General features: G+C 50.3%; 3 protein-coding genes across 3 annotated transcripts; all 3 read right to left on the reverse strand.

Moving 5' to 3' along the window:
* Positions 1 to 5039: 5039 nt before the first annotated feature.
* JR316_0003016 (uncharacterized protein) lies at positions 5040 to 7820 on the reverse strand (the record flags this gene model as incomplete). Its single annotated transcript, XM_047888797.1, has 9 exons — positions 5040 to 5479; positions 5556 to 5823; positions 5876 to 5954; positions 6016 to 6071; positions 6325 to 6442; positions 6498 to 6538; positions 6598 to 6614; positions 6667 to 6745; positions 7797 to 7820. 9 exons carry the CDS (start codon positions 7818 to 7820, stop codon positions 5040 to 5042), a joined length of 1122 nt encoding a protein of 373 aa, XP_047751171.1.
* A 5565-nt stretch (positions 7821 to 13385) lies between these two features.
* JR316_0003017 (uncharacterized protein) lies at positions 13386 to 14192 on the reverse strand (the record flags this gene model as incomplete). Its single annotated transcript, XM_047888798.1, is given in 5 exon segments — positions 13386 to 13565; positions 13578 to 13637; positions 13712 to 13750; positions 13818 to 13934; positions 14034 to 14192. The coding sequence occupies 5 exon segments, from the start codon at positions 14190 to 14192 to the stop codon at positions 13386 to 13388; spliced, it is 555 nt and encodes a 184-aa protein (XP_047751172.1).
* Positions 14193 to 15896: 1704 nt separating this feature from the next.
* Positions 15897 to 17690, reverse strand: JR316_0003018 (uncharacterized protein; the record flags this gene model as incomplete). Its single annotated transcript, XM_047888799.1, has 6 exons — positions 15897 to 16336; positions 16417 to 16684; positions 16737 to 16815; positions 16877 to 16932; positions 17186 to 17303; positions 17608 to 17690. The coding sequence occupies 6 exons, from the start codon at positions 17688 to 17690 to the stop codon at positions 15897 to 15899; spliced, it is 1044 nt and encodes a 347-aa protein (XP_047751173.1).
* Between the last annotated feature and the right edge of the window lie 1554 nt (positions 17691 to 19244).

The following is a 19244-nucleotide window of genomic DNA, read 5'->3' on the forward strand; positions in this document are numbered from 1 at the left end:
TACACATTTCAAAAAATATTAAGCGCCCGAATAGACATCACACTGAATTGCGTGAACACAGCAATTCCAAAGGCATTCCTCAGGTATCTCTGTATAGCAGCAGATACTACCATACCCCTAATCACTCACATCGTGCATCCCATGTCAACAATCCCAAAAAATTCAACAAAATTTTCAACTCACGTACATACCAACATCCTCCCCCTCCCCCGATTCGCGAATACAGCCCATTTCGAACGCCTCCCTTTCTTCCTGGTCTTTTCCGGCACTAACGGGGACCTGCTCGGCTAGGCTAGGCTGCCGTCACCCGACCTAGAAGGACGGAAATGAAAGCAACCACTGACGGTCTTCAGCTGAATACACAAATGCAATGATACGTACCGTACAATTCTGCGCGTTTTCCGCGTATTCCTGGCATTTAGGGTGTTTTAATACGTTACCTATGGTGTTATGCTGGTGTCTGGGCGTCGGATCGAAGGTTGAAAAGTCGTAAGGTTTGTCTGGTTTCGTATTGCAAGTGTGCTCATGGAGCCGAATGCCCTCATTGTTGGAATAACGGGTTTACATGGTTTTTCAATGTCAGGTAGCCCCTGAGTGATATGATAGATGCTCTTCAGTATGTGAGTAGGTCTGCGAGACTTGTTGAGCTCGGAGCACGATGGAAAAGGGTGTACTGCGTATCAACTCCAAATAAGCGCCGAGAACGTGCATATCTACATACAGTGCAAAACAACACTACACACACCTCTAGAAAGATGACAGGGGTAATAGTACCTCTCAGCTCTACCCCTCCAAACCATCCACCCCGCGGAACCATCGAAACAGCTGAACCAATCACATCCGAATCTGCACCTCCTCTCCCAAATCCGCATTCCACCCCATTCCAACCGCATTTCTTTTCTTCCGGCTTCGGAATCTCACCACCTCGGCTACTCAAAGTCATAACGGCAGATCAGAAGAAGACAGCGGCGTTCAATTTGTCGCTGTGCAGAAGACGAGTTTTACGGGTGTTGACTACAGAGCAAGTGTCCGCACCCCGGGAGAGCTAGAATGTGTCGTTTGTGCGATTATGTGTAGAATACGTATGGGTGGTGAATTGAATGTACGTACTGGTTTCCCCGAGTCGTGAAGCATTTGAAAATTGTGGAAGATTTGGTGCTAAAGTTTTGTTATTCGTCGTTCAGGCAATTTTGAGGAAATGGAGTGTATCGTGAATCCAGTACTTGTATGGTCCTGGTTTGCGTCTTCAAGCATTGTAAATCTTTATTCTGTATTGAGTTGAATATAATTCTCTCTTGAGCGCAATGCATCGACATCAGCTCAAACAAACAAATGTACGAAATCACATTTCACAATACAACACACCCACCCAAAGTTTCACTCACTGCAAACGGAGAAACCACATCCAATCTACAATCTCGACACACACGGACGATCGGACCACAACTCGCGTAACCCAAATCCGAACCCGCACTAACAAGCGACACCGAAAAAAAAAAAGAATCTGTATATTTCATTATTCGGTCTACTTACGACATGTAACAGGCGTACTAGTAACAGCCCCACGCGGGTATATAAAGACCACGCACCTTGCTGGCCTTTCTTCATCCCCTCACCGCCTACTCTCCTCTGCCTCTTCAGCTCTCCTCTTCTTTTCTCTTCGGGCTTGGATAGCGCGTTCTGGCAGACGGTGAGCCTTCTAGTTCGTTCTCGACGGCGCTGACGTTGTGCACTATATAGGCATTGGTGAGTGATATTGACACGACGCCGAGGCGATTCTGACGCGTTTCTCATAGGCCCGCGCACCACGATGAAAACACCCCTCCTAACCTTGCCCGTAAAGGTGAGTTGCACCCACCCAACGATGCGCTGCTACTCACTTTGCTTCTCGCTGCACAGAAAAGTAAGGATTTCCGTGAGTCGGGGCCCCTATGACACGCAGAGCGCTGACAACGCACCTTGACAGAATGGCCTCTCGATCCATCCACCTGACGACTGACGGCGTGGGCTGGTTGATACCGTGAAGGTTGCTGGAAAGGTCCTAGACGGTGTGGACACGATAACGACGGTAAGTAGCAGGGCAATAACTAACATATGGTTTACTGACCCACCTTGAAATTAGATTCCCCGCCCGCCTCTGTCACTGCAAGTTGGATCCACCGGACTATGAGGGGACATAACATGCCCCCCCAAATCCCGCTCCACGGTGAGTGTTGAGAGCGACTGAAAGTGCTTGCTTGCTGGGATAGACGACCCTACGCGGGTATAAAGACCGCGGATGTTGCTGGCATTCTTCATCTTTGGGCTTGGATGACGTGTTCGGGCAGACAGTGAGCTTTGTAGTCGACAGCGCTGACGTTGAGCACACCAGAGCCACCGTTTGAGGCGACGGTGAGTAACATGCACACGATGCCAATGTGATTCTGACGCATTCCTCGTAGAAGTGCTATAGGTGCGTTGGTCACCGCAGAACGCTGACAACATACCTCGACAGAACACCACCTAGCCTGTCCCGCTCTGCCCAGACCAGCCAACACCGCTTCTCGCTACACAGACAAGGCATTGCCTACAGAATTTCTGTGAGTCGGGGCCCCTGATACGTAGAAAGCTGACAACATACCTTGACAGAATGTCTTCTTGATCCATCCCGCTCCTCTCCCTGGTATAACGATTGACGGCGTGAAAAAAAAGAAGTTTATTCCGGTACCGTACCTACAATGCGTAACGAGCAGCAGAGTACTGAGCTTGCCAATTACTCCATCCCACACTCTCCTTGTATCCTCTCCCCTGCTTTGGCCTCTGTCAGCCACTCTCTACATTGCCCACACCATCGATGGCCTGCACCGTGCGCTGGATAGCGTGTAGTGACGCTCTTTTGACGGCCGTTCAGAATGCATGCAGCTGAAGGGAGAGCGGTAAGCACAATCCCTTGCGGTCAAAAGAATTGTCAACTTACTGACCGGTGATACAAGCTGTTGAAAATTGACATGGTGTCTATCCTCTCCCCAGCACTGGCCTCTATCAACTGCTCTCCACATTGCCCACTCCATCGATGGCCTGACGCTGTCTTGACGGCCGCCCAGAATGCACACAGCTGAGGGAAAGCGGTAAGCACGATGCCTCGCAGTTGAAAGTGTCTACTGACCTGTGACGCAAGCTATTGAGATCGACCCCCTAGGTCCGTGGATAGCGAGCAAAGACTCTTGACCGCAAGGTAAGCCGTCGATATAATAACCCAACCAACCTATTGACGCACCAATTGACTTCTAGTCGGGCACGACTGTATGCGCGAGCCTTGTTGTTTGAGGCGCAAGGAACCTTGGGTGTTGGTTAAAGGTATGCCCGCTCAGTTTGTCTGCGAAACCGTCTTGAATGGCAGGCTGAATGCTGCATGCACTGTGGCTTGACGGGGGTGGAAAGACTCTGCAAGGGTGCTGTCACCGGCTTGGGCATCCATCGCTTGTCCCATGACGGCGGCGTGTCGACGTTGGGATCAACGTTATTCCCCTATACGGACATCCGGCCTCAAGCTGAGATCCAACAACTGAGAAAGTCAAATATAAAAAGACGGATAGATGCTCAGAAATATCAAGGTAGGCGAAGATCGGGGTGTGTGAGTGAGAAGACGAAGCGGGTAATATAGGTGCTGTGGGGATGAGGCGGAGAGTGCAACATGTGTCGCCTCCTTCATCTTCCAACGGAAAGGACTTGAGCGCAAGGTGCACGGCGTGACGGTGGTCAAGGAGCTCATCAAAAACGAAGGCCCGACTGCCTTCTTCAAGGGGCTGACGCCAAAGGTATGCCAGTGTCCTACTTAGTTGCAATTCGCATCACGCACCGCATCGACACAACGTCTAGTAATTACTTGCTAAAACAGGTATACATACATCTCGTAGTGTAGAGTATGATTCAGGAGCACAGCTGGTGGGGATAGATAGGGTAGGTAGGTTACTATAGGTGTAGTAGTATGTCGGCTGTACATACATACATACATACATACACTGCATGTATATGTACACCAATAGACAATGGAGGTATGACAGTAATAAGATAGCCTGTGAAGGGCGTAGAGTGTGATATGATGGGGGTAGTCGTACACGCCCGGTATGGATGGATGGACGTGTATGGGAATATCATGTAAGGGAAGGATAGGCGTGGGTTGGGAGGCAATAGAAGTCTAGGAGGAGAAAAATGGTATAAGTGTTAACGTGAATGCGAATCTGGGAAAACAAGGTCATAAAGATGGGAGAAAATTAAATATAGGAAATGTGCGGTCGGGTGTGCGTGCACACTACGCAGCAGAGGAGAACACAACAGGCAGAAGGTAGAGGTGGATGATAACGAGGTGAACATGCCGAAGAAGAAGAAAAAGAGGAGAACAATGCAGAGGGGGGAAAATCGAGAACGAAATTGAAGGAAGACGAAACGAGAATCAAATCAGAACGGCTCGAAATCCAAAATCCAGTTCCGATTCCAATAGTTTTCTACAACAACTCTACTCTACAAAGATCTTCTACTTTTACAAATTCGTCTTCGACACGTCAACGCGTCGTCGACGATCACCCGCGTACCGCGCCACCTGCTCTGCAGTGGTCACTCGCCCTCGCACGCACGCGTGCAAGTGCACAAATCAAGCACGACCGGTGAGTCTTTCTACTACATCAAAACAAAAAAAAGCAGAAACGGGGGAAAGAAATAGAAAACAAAAGGAGAAAGCGGGAACTGGACTGGACGATATACACGAGGGGCTTGGTGGTGGTGGTGGTGGTGGCAACAACAGACAGCATCGAGCGCCAGGCGGTCTAGGGATGGACAGAAGGGATCCTCCGAGCATGCATGCACGCGCGTGTGCTCCCCTCCCTCTCATCCTCCGAGGTGTGATGTTGGCCCGCAAGAAGTGAATAGGTGCGTATGTGGGTGGAAATCAACTCCGGGTATCGGTTACTGAACTAGATGGGAAGGGAGGGAAGGGGGGGAGGAGACTTGGACAGACATGTATGGCATGCAGGGAGGCACGACGGAAGGAGGAGGGGGGGCGCTCAGAGCGAGAACCACTGCCTCTTCGCGTGAAGCCTCCTGTGCGCGGTGGTTGCAGCTACTTTCACCTGTGGCTCGGGCTCGGGCGATTTCTTGACGAGCACGCCCTCCTCCGGGGAGGGAAGCAAAGCGCGTCTCCTGCGCCTGCTCGAGCGCTTCTGGCAAGACGGGGCGGGGTTGCCGTTGTCGTTGCTGGTAGAAACAGAAGCAGCGGATGCAGAAGAAGCGGAGGCAGAGGCAGAGGAAGAAGCGCCTGCGGCGAAGTTGGCGGGGGCGGGGCTTGCACCGGTGTTCCCACCTGAGTTTGCGTTGTTCGAGCCTGAGCCGTTGTTTGAGTTGGATTTGTTCGAGCCCGAGTTGTTGTTGTTGGAGCCAGAATTGTTGGAACCGGAGTTGCCTGCGGGAGCACTCGGAGCGCCAGCAAAGATATCGTTCTGCGCGCCTGAAAAGAAGAATCGCAAAAACGCCAAGTCAGCCTCTTACAATCCGAAATAATAAAAAAATCATTAAAAACAAACCATCAGCGAAACCCAGCTTGGCGTTGTATGCTGGAGACTTGAAGCTGCCTGAAAGGTCGTATCCACTGACAGCGATGTTGTTGCCCTCGTTCTGGTTCCAGTAAATCATCTGCTTCGAGCCCTTGACGCAGGCACCTGGGTTGCCCTCGCACCACACGGGTGGCTGTGGGGGTGCAATGGGCGTAGTGCTCTTCGCGCCGGTGACTTTGCACTTGAATGGCTGGTGGTACATGTTCGGCTGGCCGCAGCCGTTCGGGACCCATCCCCACTGTGGAAAGAGTTAGACGAAAAATGTGAAGTTTGAATAGAAGTCGGCTTACAGCGCAGATGCAGCCTCCTTCAGGGCAGGCGGGCAAGTTGGCCGGGACATCGTAGCTGATAACGCGCTTCCAGGGTGTGCTGTGGGGGATTTTATTGATAAGCGTCATTGATTTATTTGCAAGGAATGAAAACCACTCACTTATAACGAACAGTGAACACTGCAAGGTTCTGGGGAGTTACTGCCTTGATGTCAGACTAGAAAGTATTTGCAAAGTGAGCGCTAGATATGATTTTGAACGAGAGTTGGGGACTTGCGTTGTACGAGATTGCGAATGCGGTTCCGGCCGCCATAGACTGATTCTGGGCATGCACTGCACAAAAATGAATCAGCAAAAACGCCAAGAAACGAGGGCCGCTCACTGTTTGGGGACGTGATGCATGAAGGGACATTCTGTGAGGCACAGTGGGTTAATTAATCAGTTGCTAGGAATATGGGAAAGACACGCACATAGTCCTCGGGGTATGTCGCACCGTCTGGCCATTCTGAGGTGTCGCGCCCGTTGTACGCCAGCGTGGTCTTTGCGCGGTTGGAGGCGATCTCGACGGTGAAGCTTCCACCAGCAGGACTGAAGTCGGGGTTTAGACGACGGAAATCAAAAATACAGGTGTGTTGGGACTCACAGCTCGAGGAAGTCCCCGTCTGCAGGAGGATATAGGTCACACTAAGATTGTTTCGCAAGTTTCAGAGAATACTAGGTTAACAATTGCACCAAAAACACACGTTGTTGATATGATGGACTGCAGAGTGTTGTTTAATGAGATGAACATAGCACAACGGCAAGGCACGTACACCACCAATCCTTAAAGTTGAGCTGGTATAGAGGTGAGACAATCGCATAGGAATTCAAGTCTTGCGCAGCTTGCGGACCCTATAGAAAGAATGTAGATTCTTCAGCGGTTCTGAACATTTTGAAATGAGGACTACATTCCTTTGTGGAAAGCTGCAAGATGGGCGTTGGCGCCGCTTAGCCACAAGGCCGCTGTGAGAAGGGTTGCAGCTCGAAACATTGACTTCAACTTATTGAGCCGCGTTGAAAAAGAGTGTGGTTGGCCTTGAAGAAAGTTTGGCGTAAACCGAGCGGGATAGTACAAGCGTAGGTACAGGAAGGGGGAAGGAGTCGTCTGTCCAAGTCGTTGGAGTGAAAAGTTGACAGTCTAGTTTATAAGCTAATCAGGAAGTGAGCGGATGGATGATACCCTGCGTTCATCATGGAAGAAGGGGAGGCAGACCACCTAAATTGATAGATTACTATTTATGATGTGCAGATGTTGCTTTTTCTGGCGAGTTTTTACTCGGTAAAATGTCGAGATCTATTAATAGGCCAAAAAAAGAGCGTAGTCCATGCATTCCAACACCTTCAATTTATCGTACAAGCAGAGGTTAGCCCCGCCCGAAGGCCAGAATGGGGCGTAACCGGTCTATCTACAGGGAAATCACTCACCGGGTCTCAGTAGCGAAAATCTGTCAAGGTCACGGGACAAACATCCTACCACAACGACGGGTCATACGTGTTCTTCCCGGGTTGACAATAGGCCTGCCTCACTGATCAGAGGCCCCGGATGAAGTGCGCGGGTCCACTTCAGAGGTGTCCAACAATAATCGCTAGAGCATACCCCTGTGTTAAAGCTCCCCGGACGCCATTATGTTGTGTCAGAGCATAGCGGGCCGAACGGAAATTAGGGTGAGTCCTGCTCGCCGGGTCAAAGCAACGATGTGTCGTGTTTGTCTAACGCCATACTGGGGTGACTCGAGGGTGCTGGGTGAGGAGTAGGCTGTATCCAGTTCGGCAGACAGCAATACATCTCCAGTTGGGTGGGTGCATAGCACTGCCTCCAAAGAGGCTGGACAACATTGGATGAAGGAGGAGATGCGCGTCTTGCCGGACGGCAATACATGGATAAGAGTTGGGTAGATCCTACTCGCCGGAAGACGATATGCTGCATTGGGGCATATGTAGTCGAGACGAGCAAAGGGGAGGGTCCAGCTCTCCGGAAGGCGATACGTTGCGTTGGGGCATACGTTGGTTGCACATGAAGTCGAGACGAGCAAAGGGGAGGGTCCAGCTCTCCGGAAGGCGATACGTTGCGTTGGGGCATACGTTGGTTGCACATGAAGTCGAGACGAGCAAAGGGGAGGGTCCAGCTCGCCGGAAGGCGATACGTTGCGTTAGGGCATACGTTGGTTGCACATGAAGTCGAGACGAGCAAAGGGGAGGGTCCAGCTCGCCGGAAGGCGATACATGGCGTCGGCGCATAGCTGGATACGTAGTGGGTTAAATCCTGCTTGCCGGAAGACGATGCTTCGCGTTGGAGCATCCGCTGGTTGCACATAGAGTCAAAACAAGCAAAGAGGAGGGCCCAGCTCGCCGGACGGCAATACATAGCGTCGGAGCGTAGTTGGACAAGGAGTGTGGTGGATCCTGCTCGCCGGAAGACGTCGCATTGCGTTGAAGCATCCGTTGGTTGCACATGGAGTCCATACAAGTAAAGGGGAGGGTCCAGCTCGCCGGACAGCGATATATCGTGTCGGGGCATTATTTGGTGGTACAGGACTCCTTGGGACAAGCAAAGCGGGTGGGTTTAGCTCGCCGGACGACGATATGTTGCCTCAGAGCATCTTTAGGCATGCTGGCACTAGCGAATCGCGGGGAAGAAATACATTGCGTCGGAGTAATCTGAGTTATGGAAAACAGTTAAGCACATGTCTAGCACTCTGAACAGCAATACACTTACCAATACCACAGCCCTTTATTCTCAAGGCGAGTATCGATGCATAGCTTCAAGGCGAAACTGATACAAAGTCAGTACATGTTTTCAACACTATATCCAATGTCACATACCTCTTGGTTACCGCGCATTCCTTTACCAGCATTCGTCGGACACCCGAATCTCAAATTTGATTCTGCACACATTGTCAGTACTTATAAGTCTTTGAAGCGTATAAAACTTACAAGGTTGAAACCAGAATACATCGCCCGAGAGACCTAGGTTGATACTAGAGCATGGCATAGACAGAGTGCGATGCCAAGGAGGGTGCATGACGATGAGGAACATCCACGACGAGGAGGGTGCACAACAATGGGTGCATGACGAGGAGGGTACGCAAAAAGAAAGGTGTGCAACGAGGGAGGTAACGACGAGGACGGGTACACGTCGACGTACATCCAGCATTAGGGCATAATGCACGGCTGGTGTTCATGAAATTCCAGTCCCTCTTTATACTCTTTTTTTACCAAGTTTTCAAGGTCACGTTGTATTTTCGCTGGCACATCACCTCATTTCTGTAGCTTCATCAATTACACTAGTCTTCGCTTCACTCCAACTTCGTTTACGAAGTGTAAAATTTATTTATTGGAATGCCATAATTTGACTCTTAGGAGTCCGGGAATATGAGTGATTCCACTTCCCTGTTGCTCTCCGACTTGAATTCCAAGGCAGAAGATCCTGCTACAAATGTCCGAAAACTGTCCACATCCACAAATTACATTCCATGCTCGAGCACTGGAACAGCCGCTTTCCATCCTCGTAAACTCGTATTATTGTGCTAGACCCGGAGATCCACTTACGCGTAGAAGGCCGTAGTTTTGTTGAACGTTGCTTCACAACATTACGTGCATTTACATCCAACATAACGTCCTGTACCGCTGGCACAACACGCGCACCCGGCATGCAGGTATTCTGAATTCGACGCGACGCGTCTCATCCACAACGCCAGAAAGCAAAAGACCCTGAACGCGAACGCCCCTAAACGCGAATTGGTTTCGGATAACAAAGTCAGCTGAACTTGACGCGACGCGTCGGACGCGTGTCAGGGCAGAGCTGAGCTGTTTAATCTAATGACGCACATTTTCGTAACAAGCGCTGCTTCCTTTGAAACCCGCTTTTGGAATAGTCGCGCTAGCGCCCGATCCGTGTCATCGCGATTCCGGATTCACGATCCTCGATTCAAGCCTAAATTTAAATCTGGGCAGACCAACATCCAGGCCCACATTTACATAAATGCTTGCTGGAGAGCTTTCTACTATGTCTGGGGGTCATTTTTGATGTAGCGACTGTAATTGAAGGTGTTTTCATGGGAGTTAAATGTAACTCTGGCTTGTTTTCAATGTAAATATAACTAAATCTCAAGGTATACTCTACAGAAATTGTTTGTGGGAATACCGGTAAGTCAGGTTGCATCTGCATACTCGCTGACTATCTGTAGCACTGTAGAGGTTTGATATACGTGCTTATATTAACATTCATTTCACTCTGCGGCCAAAAATCCGTCTCTGAACGGATATTTAAATAACTCATGCAGGGGTCACCCGAGCCCCTGTCCCGCTCTTGAATGTAAATTTAAAGTCTAACTGCAGCCTATGACATGCTTTACCTCAACAAGGCTAGTGGCTCGGCTGCTCGGAGCCATCACAATGTTCAGCGGAGACTCTGAAGTTTCGGAGGATTGAGAAAAATACAATGACGTGGCATTCAAATTCACAGTAGTTTGACCTCCATAAGGCGTCTGTGAGTTGAATAGTGAATAGAAGACAATATGATAAAATCCACTTGTAACTAACAGAATAAATTGAAATCTCTTGTGAATTTTCAAGTACTCGTCCTAAAATCGACTGCACGCAATTTCATCCGCAGAATATAGATTACAACAAGCCCACAGGCAGGGTATGGTGTACCAGTACTGATATATTACCTAGAATAGTCCAAAATCACTCACAGGAAGCAATGACATTTGTTTGACATATAAACCAATGACATTCTCCTCCTCCCCCGATACGTCATTTTACGTCGTTTCAGTCGTTTCCATTCTATCCGTACCTTATTATAGATTAGCCTAGCACCCTTCGGCTCGCAAATAACGTTGTGAATCGGTGCTCTAGAGCCCAGAAGAACGTAGTTGATTGGATACAGTGCAGGCGGGTAATAACAATGTGGCATGCGTACCGCGGCCGTTTGCTGCATACTCGCCATTTGAGGCGGTTTGGCGGATGCGTATAGGTGTAGTGATGCGTGGTTGAAGAGATGATGCGCCGTGGTGCAAAGAAAAGTCGGCAATTTGGAGTTGTTCACGTCAAGCCGTGAAATGGTGTAAATCGCGCATTCCCGCAGTTTGAAGAGGTGTAGGGGGGATTTTGTGAGCTGAGGGGCTGGAATAGTATGAAATTTAAGTGATGAGTAGTGAAATTTGAGTGCTAAAACCTTGAGAAAAGTTACACATTTCAAAAAATATTAAGCGCCCGAATAGACATCACACTGAATTGCGTGAACACAGCAATTCCAAAGGCATTCCTCAGGTATCTCTGTATAGCAGCAGATACTACCATACCCCTAATCACTCACATCGTGCATCCCATGTCAACAATCCCAAAAAATTCAACAAAATTTTCAACTCACGTACATACCAACATCCTCCCCCTCCCCCGATTCGCGAATACAGCCCATTTCGAACGCCTCCCTTTCTTCCTGGTCTTTTCCGGCACTAACGGGGACCTGCTCGGCTAGGCTAGGCTGCCGTCACCCGACCTAGAAGGACGGAAATGAAAGCAACCACTGACGGTCTTCAGCTGAATACACAAATGCAATGATACGTACCGTACAATTCTGCGCGTTTTCCGCGTATTCCTGGCATTTAGGGTGTTTTAATACGTTACCTATGGTGTTATGCTGGTGTCTGGGCGTCGGATCGAAGGTTGAAAAGTCGTAAGGTTTGTCTGGTTTCGTATTGCAAGTGTGCTCATGGAGCCGAATGCCCTCATTGTTGGAATAACGGGTTTACATGGTTTTTCAATGTCAGGTAGCCCCTGAGTGATATGATAGATGCTCTTCAGTATGTGAGTATGTCTGCGAGACTTGTTGAGCTCGGAGCACGATGGAAAAGGGTGTACTGCGTATCAACTCCAAATAAGCGCCGAGAACGTGCATATCTACATACAGTGCAAAACAACACTACACACACCTCTAGAAAGATGACAGGGGTAATAATACCTCTCAGCTCTACCCCTCCAAACCATCCACCCCGCGGAACCATCGAAACAGCTGAACCAATCACATCCGAATCTGCACCTCCTCTCCCAAATCCGCATTCCACCCCATTCCAACCGCATTTCTTTTCTTCCGGCTTCGGAATCTCACCACCTCGGCTACTCAGAGTCATAACGGCAGATCAGAAGAAGACAGCGGCGTTCAATTTGTCGCTGTGCAGAAGACGAGTTTTACGGGTGTTGACTACAGAGCAAGTGTCCGCACTCCGGGAGAGCTAGAATGTGTCGTTTGTGTGATTATGGGTAGAATACGTATGGGTGGTGAATTGAATGTACGTACTGGTTTCCCCGAGTCGTGAAGCATTTGAAAATTGTGGAAGATTTGGTGCTAAAGTTTTGTTATTCGTCGTTCAGGCAATTTTGAGGAAATGGAGTGTATCATGAATCCAGTACTTGTATTGTCCTGGTTTGCGTCTTCAAGCATTGTAAATCTTTATTCTTTATTGAGTTGAATATAATTCTCTCTTGAGCGCAATGCATCGACATCAGCTCAAACAAACAAATGTACGAAATCATATTTCACAATACAACACACCCACCCAAAGTTTCACTCACTGCAAACGGAGAAACCACATCCAATCTACAATCTCGACACACACGGACGATCGGACCACAACTCGCGTAACCCAAATCCGAACCCGCACTAACAAGCGACACCGAAAAAAAAAAAGAATCTGTATATTTCATTATTCGGTCTACTTACGACATGTAACAGGCGTACTAGTAACAGCCCCACGCGGGTATATAAAGACCACGCACCTTGCTGGCCTTTCTTCATCCCCTCACCGCCTACTCTCCTCTGCCTCTTCAGCTCTCCTCTTCTTTTCTCTTCGGGCTTGGATGGCGCGTTCTGGCAGACGGTGAGCCTTCTAGTTCGTTCTCGACGGCGCTGACGTTGTGCACTATATAGGCATTGGTGAGTGATATTGACACGACGCCGAGGCGATTCTGACGCGTTTCTCATAGGCCCGCGCACCACGATGAAAACACCCCTCCTAACCTTGCCCGTAAAGGTGAGTTGCACCCACCCAACGATGCGCTGCTACTCACTTTGCTTCTCGCTGCACAGAAAAGTAAGGATTTCCGTGAGTCGGGGCCCCTATGACACGCAGAGCGCTGACAACGCACCTTGACAGAATGGCCTCTCGATCCATCCACCTGACGGCGTGGGCTGGTTGATACCGTGAAGGTTGCTGGAAAGGTCCTAGACGGTGTGGACACGATAACGACGGTAAGTAGTAGGGCAATAACTAACAGATGCTTTACTGACCCACCTTGAAATTAGATTCCCCGCCCGCCTCTGTCACTGCAAGTTGGATCCATTGGACTATGAGGGGACATAACATGCCCCCCAAATCCCGCTCCACGGTGAGTGTCGAGAGCGACTGAAAGTGCTTGCTGATTAATCCGACGCTTGCTGGGGTAGACGACCCTACGCGGGTATAAAGACCACGGGTGTTGCTGGAATTCTTCATCTTTGGGCTTGGATGACGTGTTCGGGCAGACGGTGAGCTTTGTAGTCGACAGCGCTGACGTTGAGCACACCAGAGCCACCGTTTGAGGCGACGGTGAGTAACATGCACACGATGCCAATGTGATTCTGACGCATTCCTCGTAGAAGTGCTATAGGTGCGTTGGTCACCGCAGAACGCTGACAACATACCTCGACAGAACACCACCTAGCCTGTCCCGCTCTGCCCAGACCAGCCAACACCGCTTCTCGCTACACAGACAAGGCATTGCCTACAGAATTTCTGTGAGTCGGGGCCCCTGATACGTAGAAAGCTGACGAAATACCTTGACAGAATGTCTTCTTGATCCATCCCGCTCCTCTCCCTGGCATAACGATTGACGGCGTGAAAAAAAAGAAGTTTAGATGCGTAACGAACTGCAGAGTACTGACCGTGCCGATTACTCCATCCCACACTCTCCTTGTATCCTTTCCCTCTCCGCATTGCCCCATACCACCAATGACCGCGCGCAGCGACACTGTCTTGACGGCCGTCCAGAATGCATGCAGCTGAGGGGAGAGAGGTAAGCACAATCCCTCGCGGTCAAAAGAATTGTCAACTTACTGACCGGTGATACAAGCTGTTGAAAATTGACATGGCCTGCCCACACCATCGATGACCTGCGCTGTGTGCTGGATAGCGCGCAGTGACGCTGTCTTGACGGCCGCCCAGAATGCACACAGCTGAGGGAAAGCGGTAAGCACGGTCCCTTGAGGTTGAAAGAGTTGTCTACTGACCTGTGACACAAATCGACCCCCTAGGTCCATGGATAGCGAGCAAAGACTCTTGACCGCAAGGTAAGCCGTCGATATAATAACCCAACCAACCTATTGACGCACCAATTGACCTCTAGTCGGGCACGACTGTATGCGCGAGCCTTGTTCTTTGAGGCGCAAGGAACCTTGGGTGTTGGTTAAAGGTATGCCCGCTCAGTTTGTCTGCGAAACTGTCTTGAATGGCGGGCTGAATGCTGCATGCACTGTGGCTTGACGGGGGTGGAAAGACTCTGCAAGGGTGCTGTCACTGGCTTGGGCATCCATCGCTTGTCCCATGACGGCGGCGTGTCGACGTTGGGATCAACGTTGTTTAGTGATGAGTCTGCGTGCTGCCACATTCCCCTATACGGACATGCGGCCTCAAGCTGAGATCCAACAACTGAGAAAGTCAAATATAAAAAGACGGACAATAACGTACCTCAGTTTCCCCTAGATGCTCACAAATATCAAGGTAGGCGAAGATCGGGGTGTGTGAGTGAGAAGACGAAGCGGGTAATATAGGTGCTGTGGGGATGAGGCGGAGAGTGCAACATGTGTCGCCTCCTTCATCTTCCAACGGAAAGGACTTGAGCGCAAGGTGCACGGCGTGACGGTGGTCAAGGAGCTCATCAAAAACGAAGGCCGACTGCCTTCTTCAAGGGGCTGACGCCAAAGGTATGCCAGTGTCCTACTTAGTTGCAATTCGCCGCATGCACCGCATCGACACAACGTCTAGTGATTACTTGCTAAAACAGGTATACATACATCTCGTAGTGTAGAGTATGATTCAGGAGCACATGCACAGCTGGTGGGGATAGATAGGGTAGGTAGGTTACTATAGGTGTAGTAGTAGTATGTCGGCTGTACACACATGAAAAAAGGTATAAGTGTTAACGTGAATGTGAATCTGGGAAAACAAGGTCATAAAGATGGGAGAAAATTAAATATAGGAAATGTGCGGTCGGGTGTGCGTGCACACTATGCAGCAGAGGAGAACACAACAGGCAGAAGGTAGAGGTGGATGATAACGAGGTGAACATGCCGAAGAAGAAGAAAAAGAGGAGAACAATGCAGAGGAGGGAAAATCGAGAACGAAATTGAAGGAAGACGAAACGAGAATCAAATCAGAACGGCTCGAAATCCAAAATCCAGTTCCGATTCCAATAGTTTTCTACAACAACTCTACTCTACAAAGATCTTCTACTTTTACAAATTCGTCTTCGACACGTCAACGCGTCGTCGACGATCACCCGCGTACCGCGCCACCTGCTCTGCAGTGGTCACTCGTCCTCGCACGCACGCGTGCAAGTGCACAAATCAAGCACGACCGGTGAGTCTTTCTACTACATCAAAACAAAAAAAAGCAGAAACGGGGGAAAGAAATAGAAAACAAAAGGAGAAAGCGGGAACTGGACTGGACGATATACACGAGGGGCTTGGTGGTGGTGGTGGTGGTGGTGGCAACAACAGACAGCATCGAGCGCCAGGCGGTCTAGGGATGGACAGAAGGGATCCTCCGAGCATGCATGCACGCGCGTGTGCTCCCCTCCCTCTCATCCTCCGAGGTGTGATGTTGGCCCGCAAAAAGTGAATAGGTGCGTATGTGGGTGGAAATCAACTCCGGGTATCGGTTACTGAACTAGATGGGAAGGGGGGGAGGAGACTTGGACAGACATGTATGGTATGCAGGGAGGCACGACGGAAGAAGGAGGGCGCTCAGAGTGAGAACCACTGCCTCTTCGCGTGAAGCCTCCTGTGCGCGGTGGTTGCAGCTACTTTCACCTGTGGCTCGGGCTCGGGCGATTTCTTGACGAGCACGCCCTCCTCCGGGGAGGGAAGCAAAGCGCGTCTCCTGCGCCTGCTCGAGCGCTTCTGGCAAGACGGGGCGGGGTTGCCGTTGTCGTTGCTGGTAGAAACAGAAGCAGCGGATGCAGAAGAAGCGGAGGCAGAGGCAGAGGAAGAAGCGCCTGCGGCGAGGTTGGCGGGGGCGGGGCTTGCACCGGTGTTCCCACCTGAGTTTGCGTTGTTCGAGCCTGAGCCGTTGTTTGAGTTGGGTTTGTTCGAGCCCGAGTTGTTGTTGTTGGAGCCAGAATTGTTGGAACCGGAGTTGCCTGCGGGAGCACTCGGAGCGCCGGCAAAGATATCGTTCTGCGCGCCTGAAAAGAAGAATCGCAAAAAAACGCCAGGTCAGCCACTTACAATCCGAAATAAAAAAAAAATAATCATTGAAACCAACCATCAGCGAAACCCAGCTTGGCATTGTATGCTGGAGACTTGAAGCTGCCTGAAAGGTCGTATCCACTGACAGCGATGTTGTTGCCCTCGTTCTGGTTCCAGTAAATCATCTGCTTCGAGCCCTTGACGCAGGCACCTGGGTTGCCCTCGCACCACACGGGTGGCTGTGGGGGTGCAATGGGCGTAGTGCTCTTCGCGCCGGTGACTTTGCACTTGAATGGCTGGTGGTACATGTTCGGCTGGCCGCAGCCGTTCGGGACCCATCCCCACTGTGGAAAGAGTTAGACGAAAAATGTGAAGTTTGAATAGAAGTCGGCTTACAGCGCAGATGCAGCCTCCTTCAGGGCAGGCGGGCAAGTTGGCCGGGACATCGTAGCTGATAACGCGCTTCCAGGGTGTGCTGTGGGGGATTTTATTGATAAGCGTCATTGATTTATTTGCAAGGAATGAAAACCACTCACTTATAACGAACAGTGAACACTGCAAGGTTCTGGGGAGTTACTGCCTTGATGTCAGACTAGAAAGTATTTGCAAAGTGAGCGCTAGATATGATTTTGAACGAGAGTTGGGGACTTGCGTTGTACGAGATTGCGAATGCGGTTCCGGCCGCCATAGACTGATTCTGGGCATGCACTGCACAAAAATGAATCAGCAAAAACGCCAAGAAACGAGGGCCGCTCACTGTTTGGGGACGTGATGCATGAAGGGACATTCTGTGAGGCACAGTGGGTTAATTAATCAGTTGCTAGGAATATGGGAAAGACACGCACATAGTCCTCGGGGTATGTCGCACCGTCTGGCCATTCTGAGGTGTCGCGCCCGTTGTACGCCAGCGTGGTCTTTGCGCGGTTGGAGGCGATCTCGACGGTGAAGCTTCCACCAGCAGGACTGAAGTCGGGGTTTAGACGACGGAAATCAAAAATACAGGTGTGTTGGGACTCACAGCTCGAGGAAGTCCCCGTCTGCAGGAGGATATAGGTCACACTAGGTTAACAATTGCGTTGTTGATATGATGGACTGCAGAGTGTTGTTTAATGAGATGAACATAGCACAACGGCAAAACACGTACACCACCAATCCTTAAAGTTGAGCTGGACAATCGCGTAGGAATTCAAGTCTTGCGCAGCTTGCGGACCCTATAGAAAGAATGTAGATTCTTCAGCGGTTCTGAACATTTTGAAATGAGGACTACATTCCTTTGTGGAAAGCTGCAAGATGGGCGTTGGCGCCGCTTAGCCACAAGGCCGCTGTGAGAAGGGTTGCAGCTCGAAACATTGACTTGAACTTGTTGAGCCGCGTTGAAAAAGAGTGTGGTTGGCCTTGAAGAAAGTTTGGCGTAAACCGAGCGGGATGGTACAGGAAGGAGTCGTACAAGTCGTTGGAGTGAAAAGTTGACAGTCTAGTTTATAAGCTAATCAGGAAGTGAGCGGATGGATGATACCCTGCGTTCATCATGGAAGAAGGGGAGGCAGACCACCTAAATTGATAGATTACTATTTATGATGTGCAGATGTTGCTTTTTCTGGCGAGTTTTTTCTCGGTAAAATGTCGAGATCTATTAATAGGCCAAAAAAAGAGCGTAGTCCATGCATTCCAACACCTTCAATTTATCGTACAAGCAGAGGTTAGCCCCGCCCGAAGGCCAGAATGGGGCGTAACCGGTCTATCTACAGGGAAATCACTCACCGGCGAAAATCTGTCAAGGTCACGGGACAAACATCCTACCACAACGACGGGTCATACGTGTTCTTCCCGGGTTGACAATAGGCCCGCCTACGTCGTGTTAGAGGGTTCAAGGGCCCCGCGCGGGTCCACTTCAGAGGTGTCCAACAATAATCGCTAGAGCATACCCCTGCGTCAAAGCTCCCCGGACGCCATTATGTTGTGTCAGAGCATAGCGGGGTGACTCGAGGGTGCTGAACGGAAATTAGGGTGAGTCCTGCTCGCCGGGTCAAAGCAACGATGTGTCGTGTTTGTCTAACGCCATACTGGTGCTGGGTGAGGAGTAGGCTGTATCCAGTTCGGCAGACAGCAATACATCTCCAGTTGGGTGGGTGCATAGCACTGCCTCCAAAGAGGCTGGACAACATTGGATGAAGGAGGAGATGCGCGTCTTGCCGGACAGCAATACATGGATAAGAGTTGGGTAGATCCTACTCGCCGGAAGACGATACGTTGCGTTGGGGCATATGTTGGTGGCACATAAAGTCGACACGAGCAAAGGGGAGAATTGAGCTCGCCGGAAGGCGATACGTTGCGTTGGGGCATACGTTGGTTGCACATGAAGTCGAGACGAGCAAAGGGGAGGGTCCAGCTCGCCGGAAGGCGATACATGGCGTCGGCGCATAGCTGGATACGTAGTGGGTTAAATCCTGCTTGCCGGAAGACGATGCTTCGCGTTGGAGCATCCGCTGGTTGCACATAGAGTCAAAACAAGCAAAGAGGAGGGCCCAGCTCGCCGGACGGCAATACATAGCGTCGGAGCGTAGTTGGACAAGGAGTGTGGTGGATCCTGCTCGCCGGAAGACGTCGCATTGCGTTGAAGCATCCGTTGGTTGCACATGGAGTCCATACAAGTAAAGGGGAGGGTCCAGCTCGCCGGACAGCGATATATCGTGTCGGGGCATTATTTGGTGGTACAGGACTCCTTGGGACAAGCAAAGCGGGTGGGTTTAGCTCGCCGGACGACGATATGTTGCCTCAGAGCATCTTTAGGCATGCTGGCACTAGCGAATCGCGGGGAAGAAATACATTGCGTCGGAGTAATCTGAGTTATGGAAAACAGTTAAGCACATGTCTAGCACTCTGAACAGCAATACACTTACCAAT

This window comes from Psilocybe cubensis, chromosome 3 (genome assembly GCF_017499595.1).
Source record: "Psilocybe cubensis strain MGC-MH-2018 chromosome 3, whole genome shotgun sequence".
In the NCBI taxonomy this organism is placed as follows: Eukaryota; Fungi; Basidiomycota; class Agaricomycetes; order Agaricales; family Agrocybaceae; genus Psilocybe; species Psilocybe cubensis.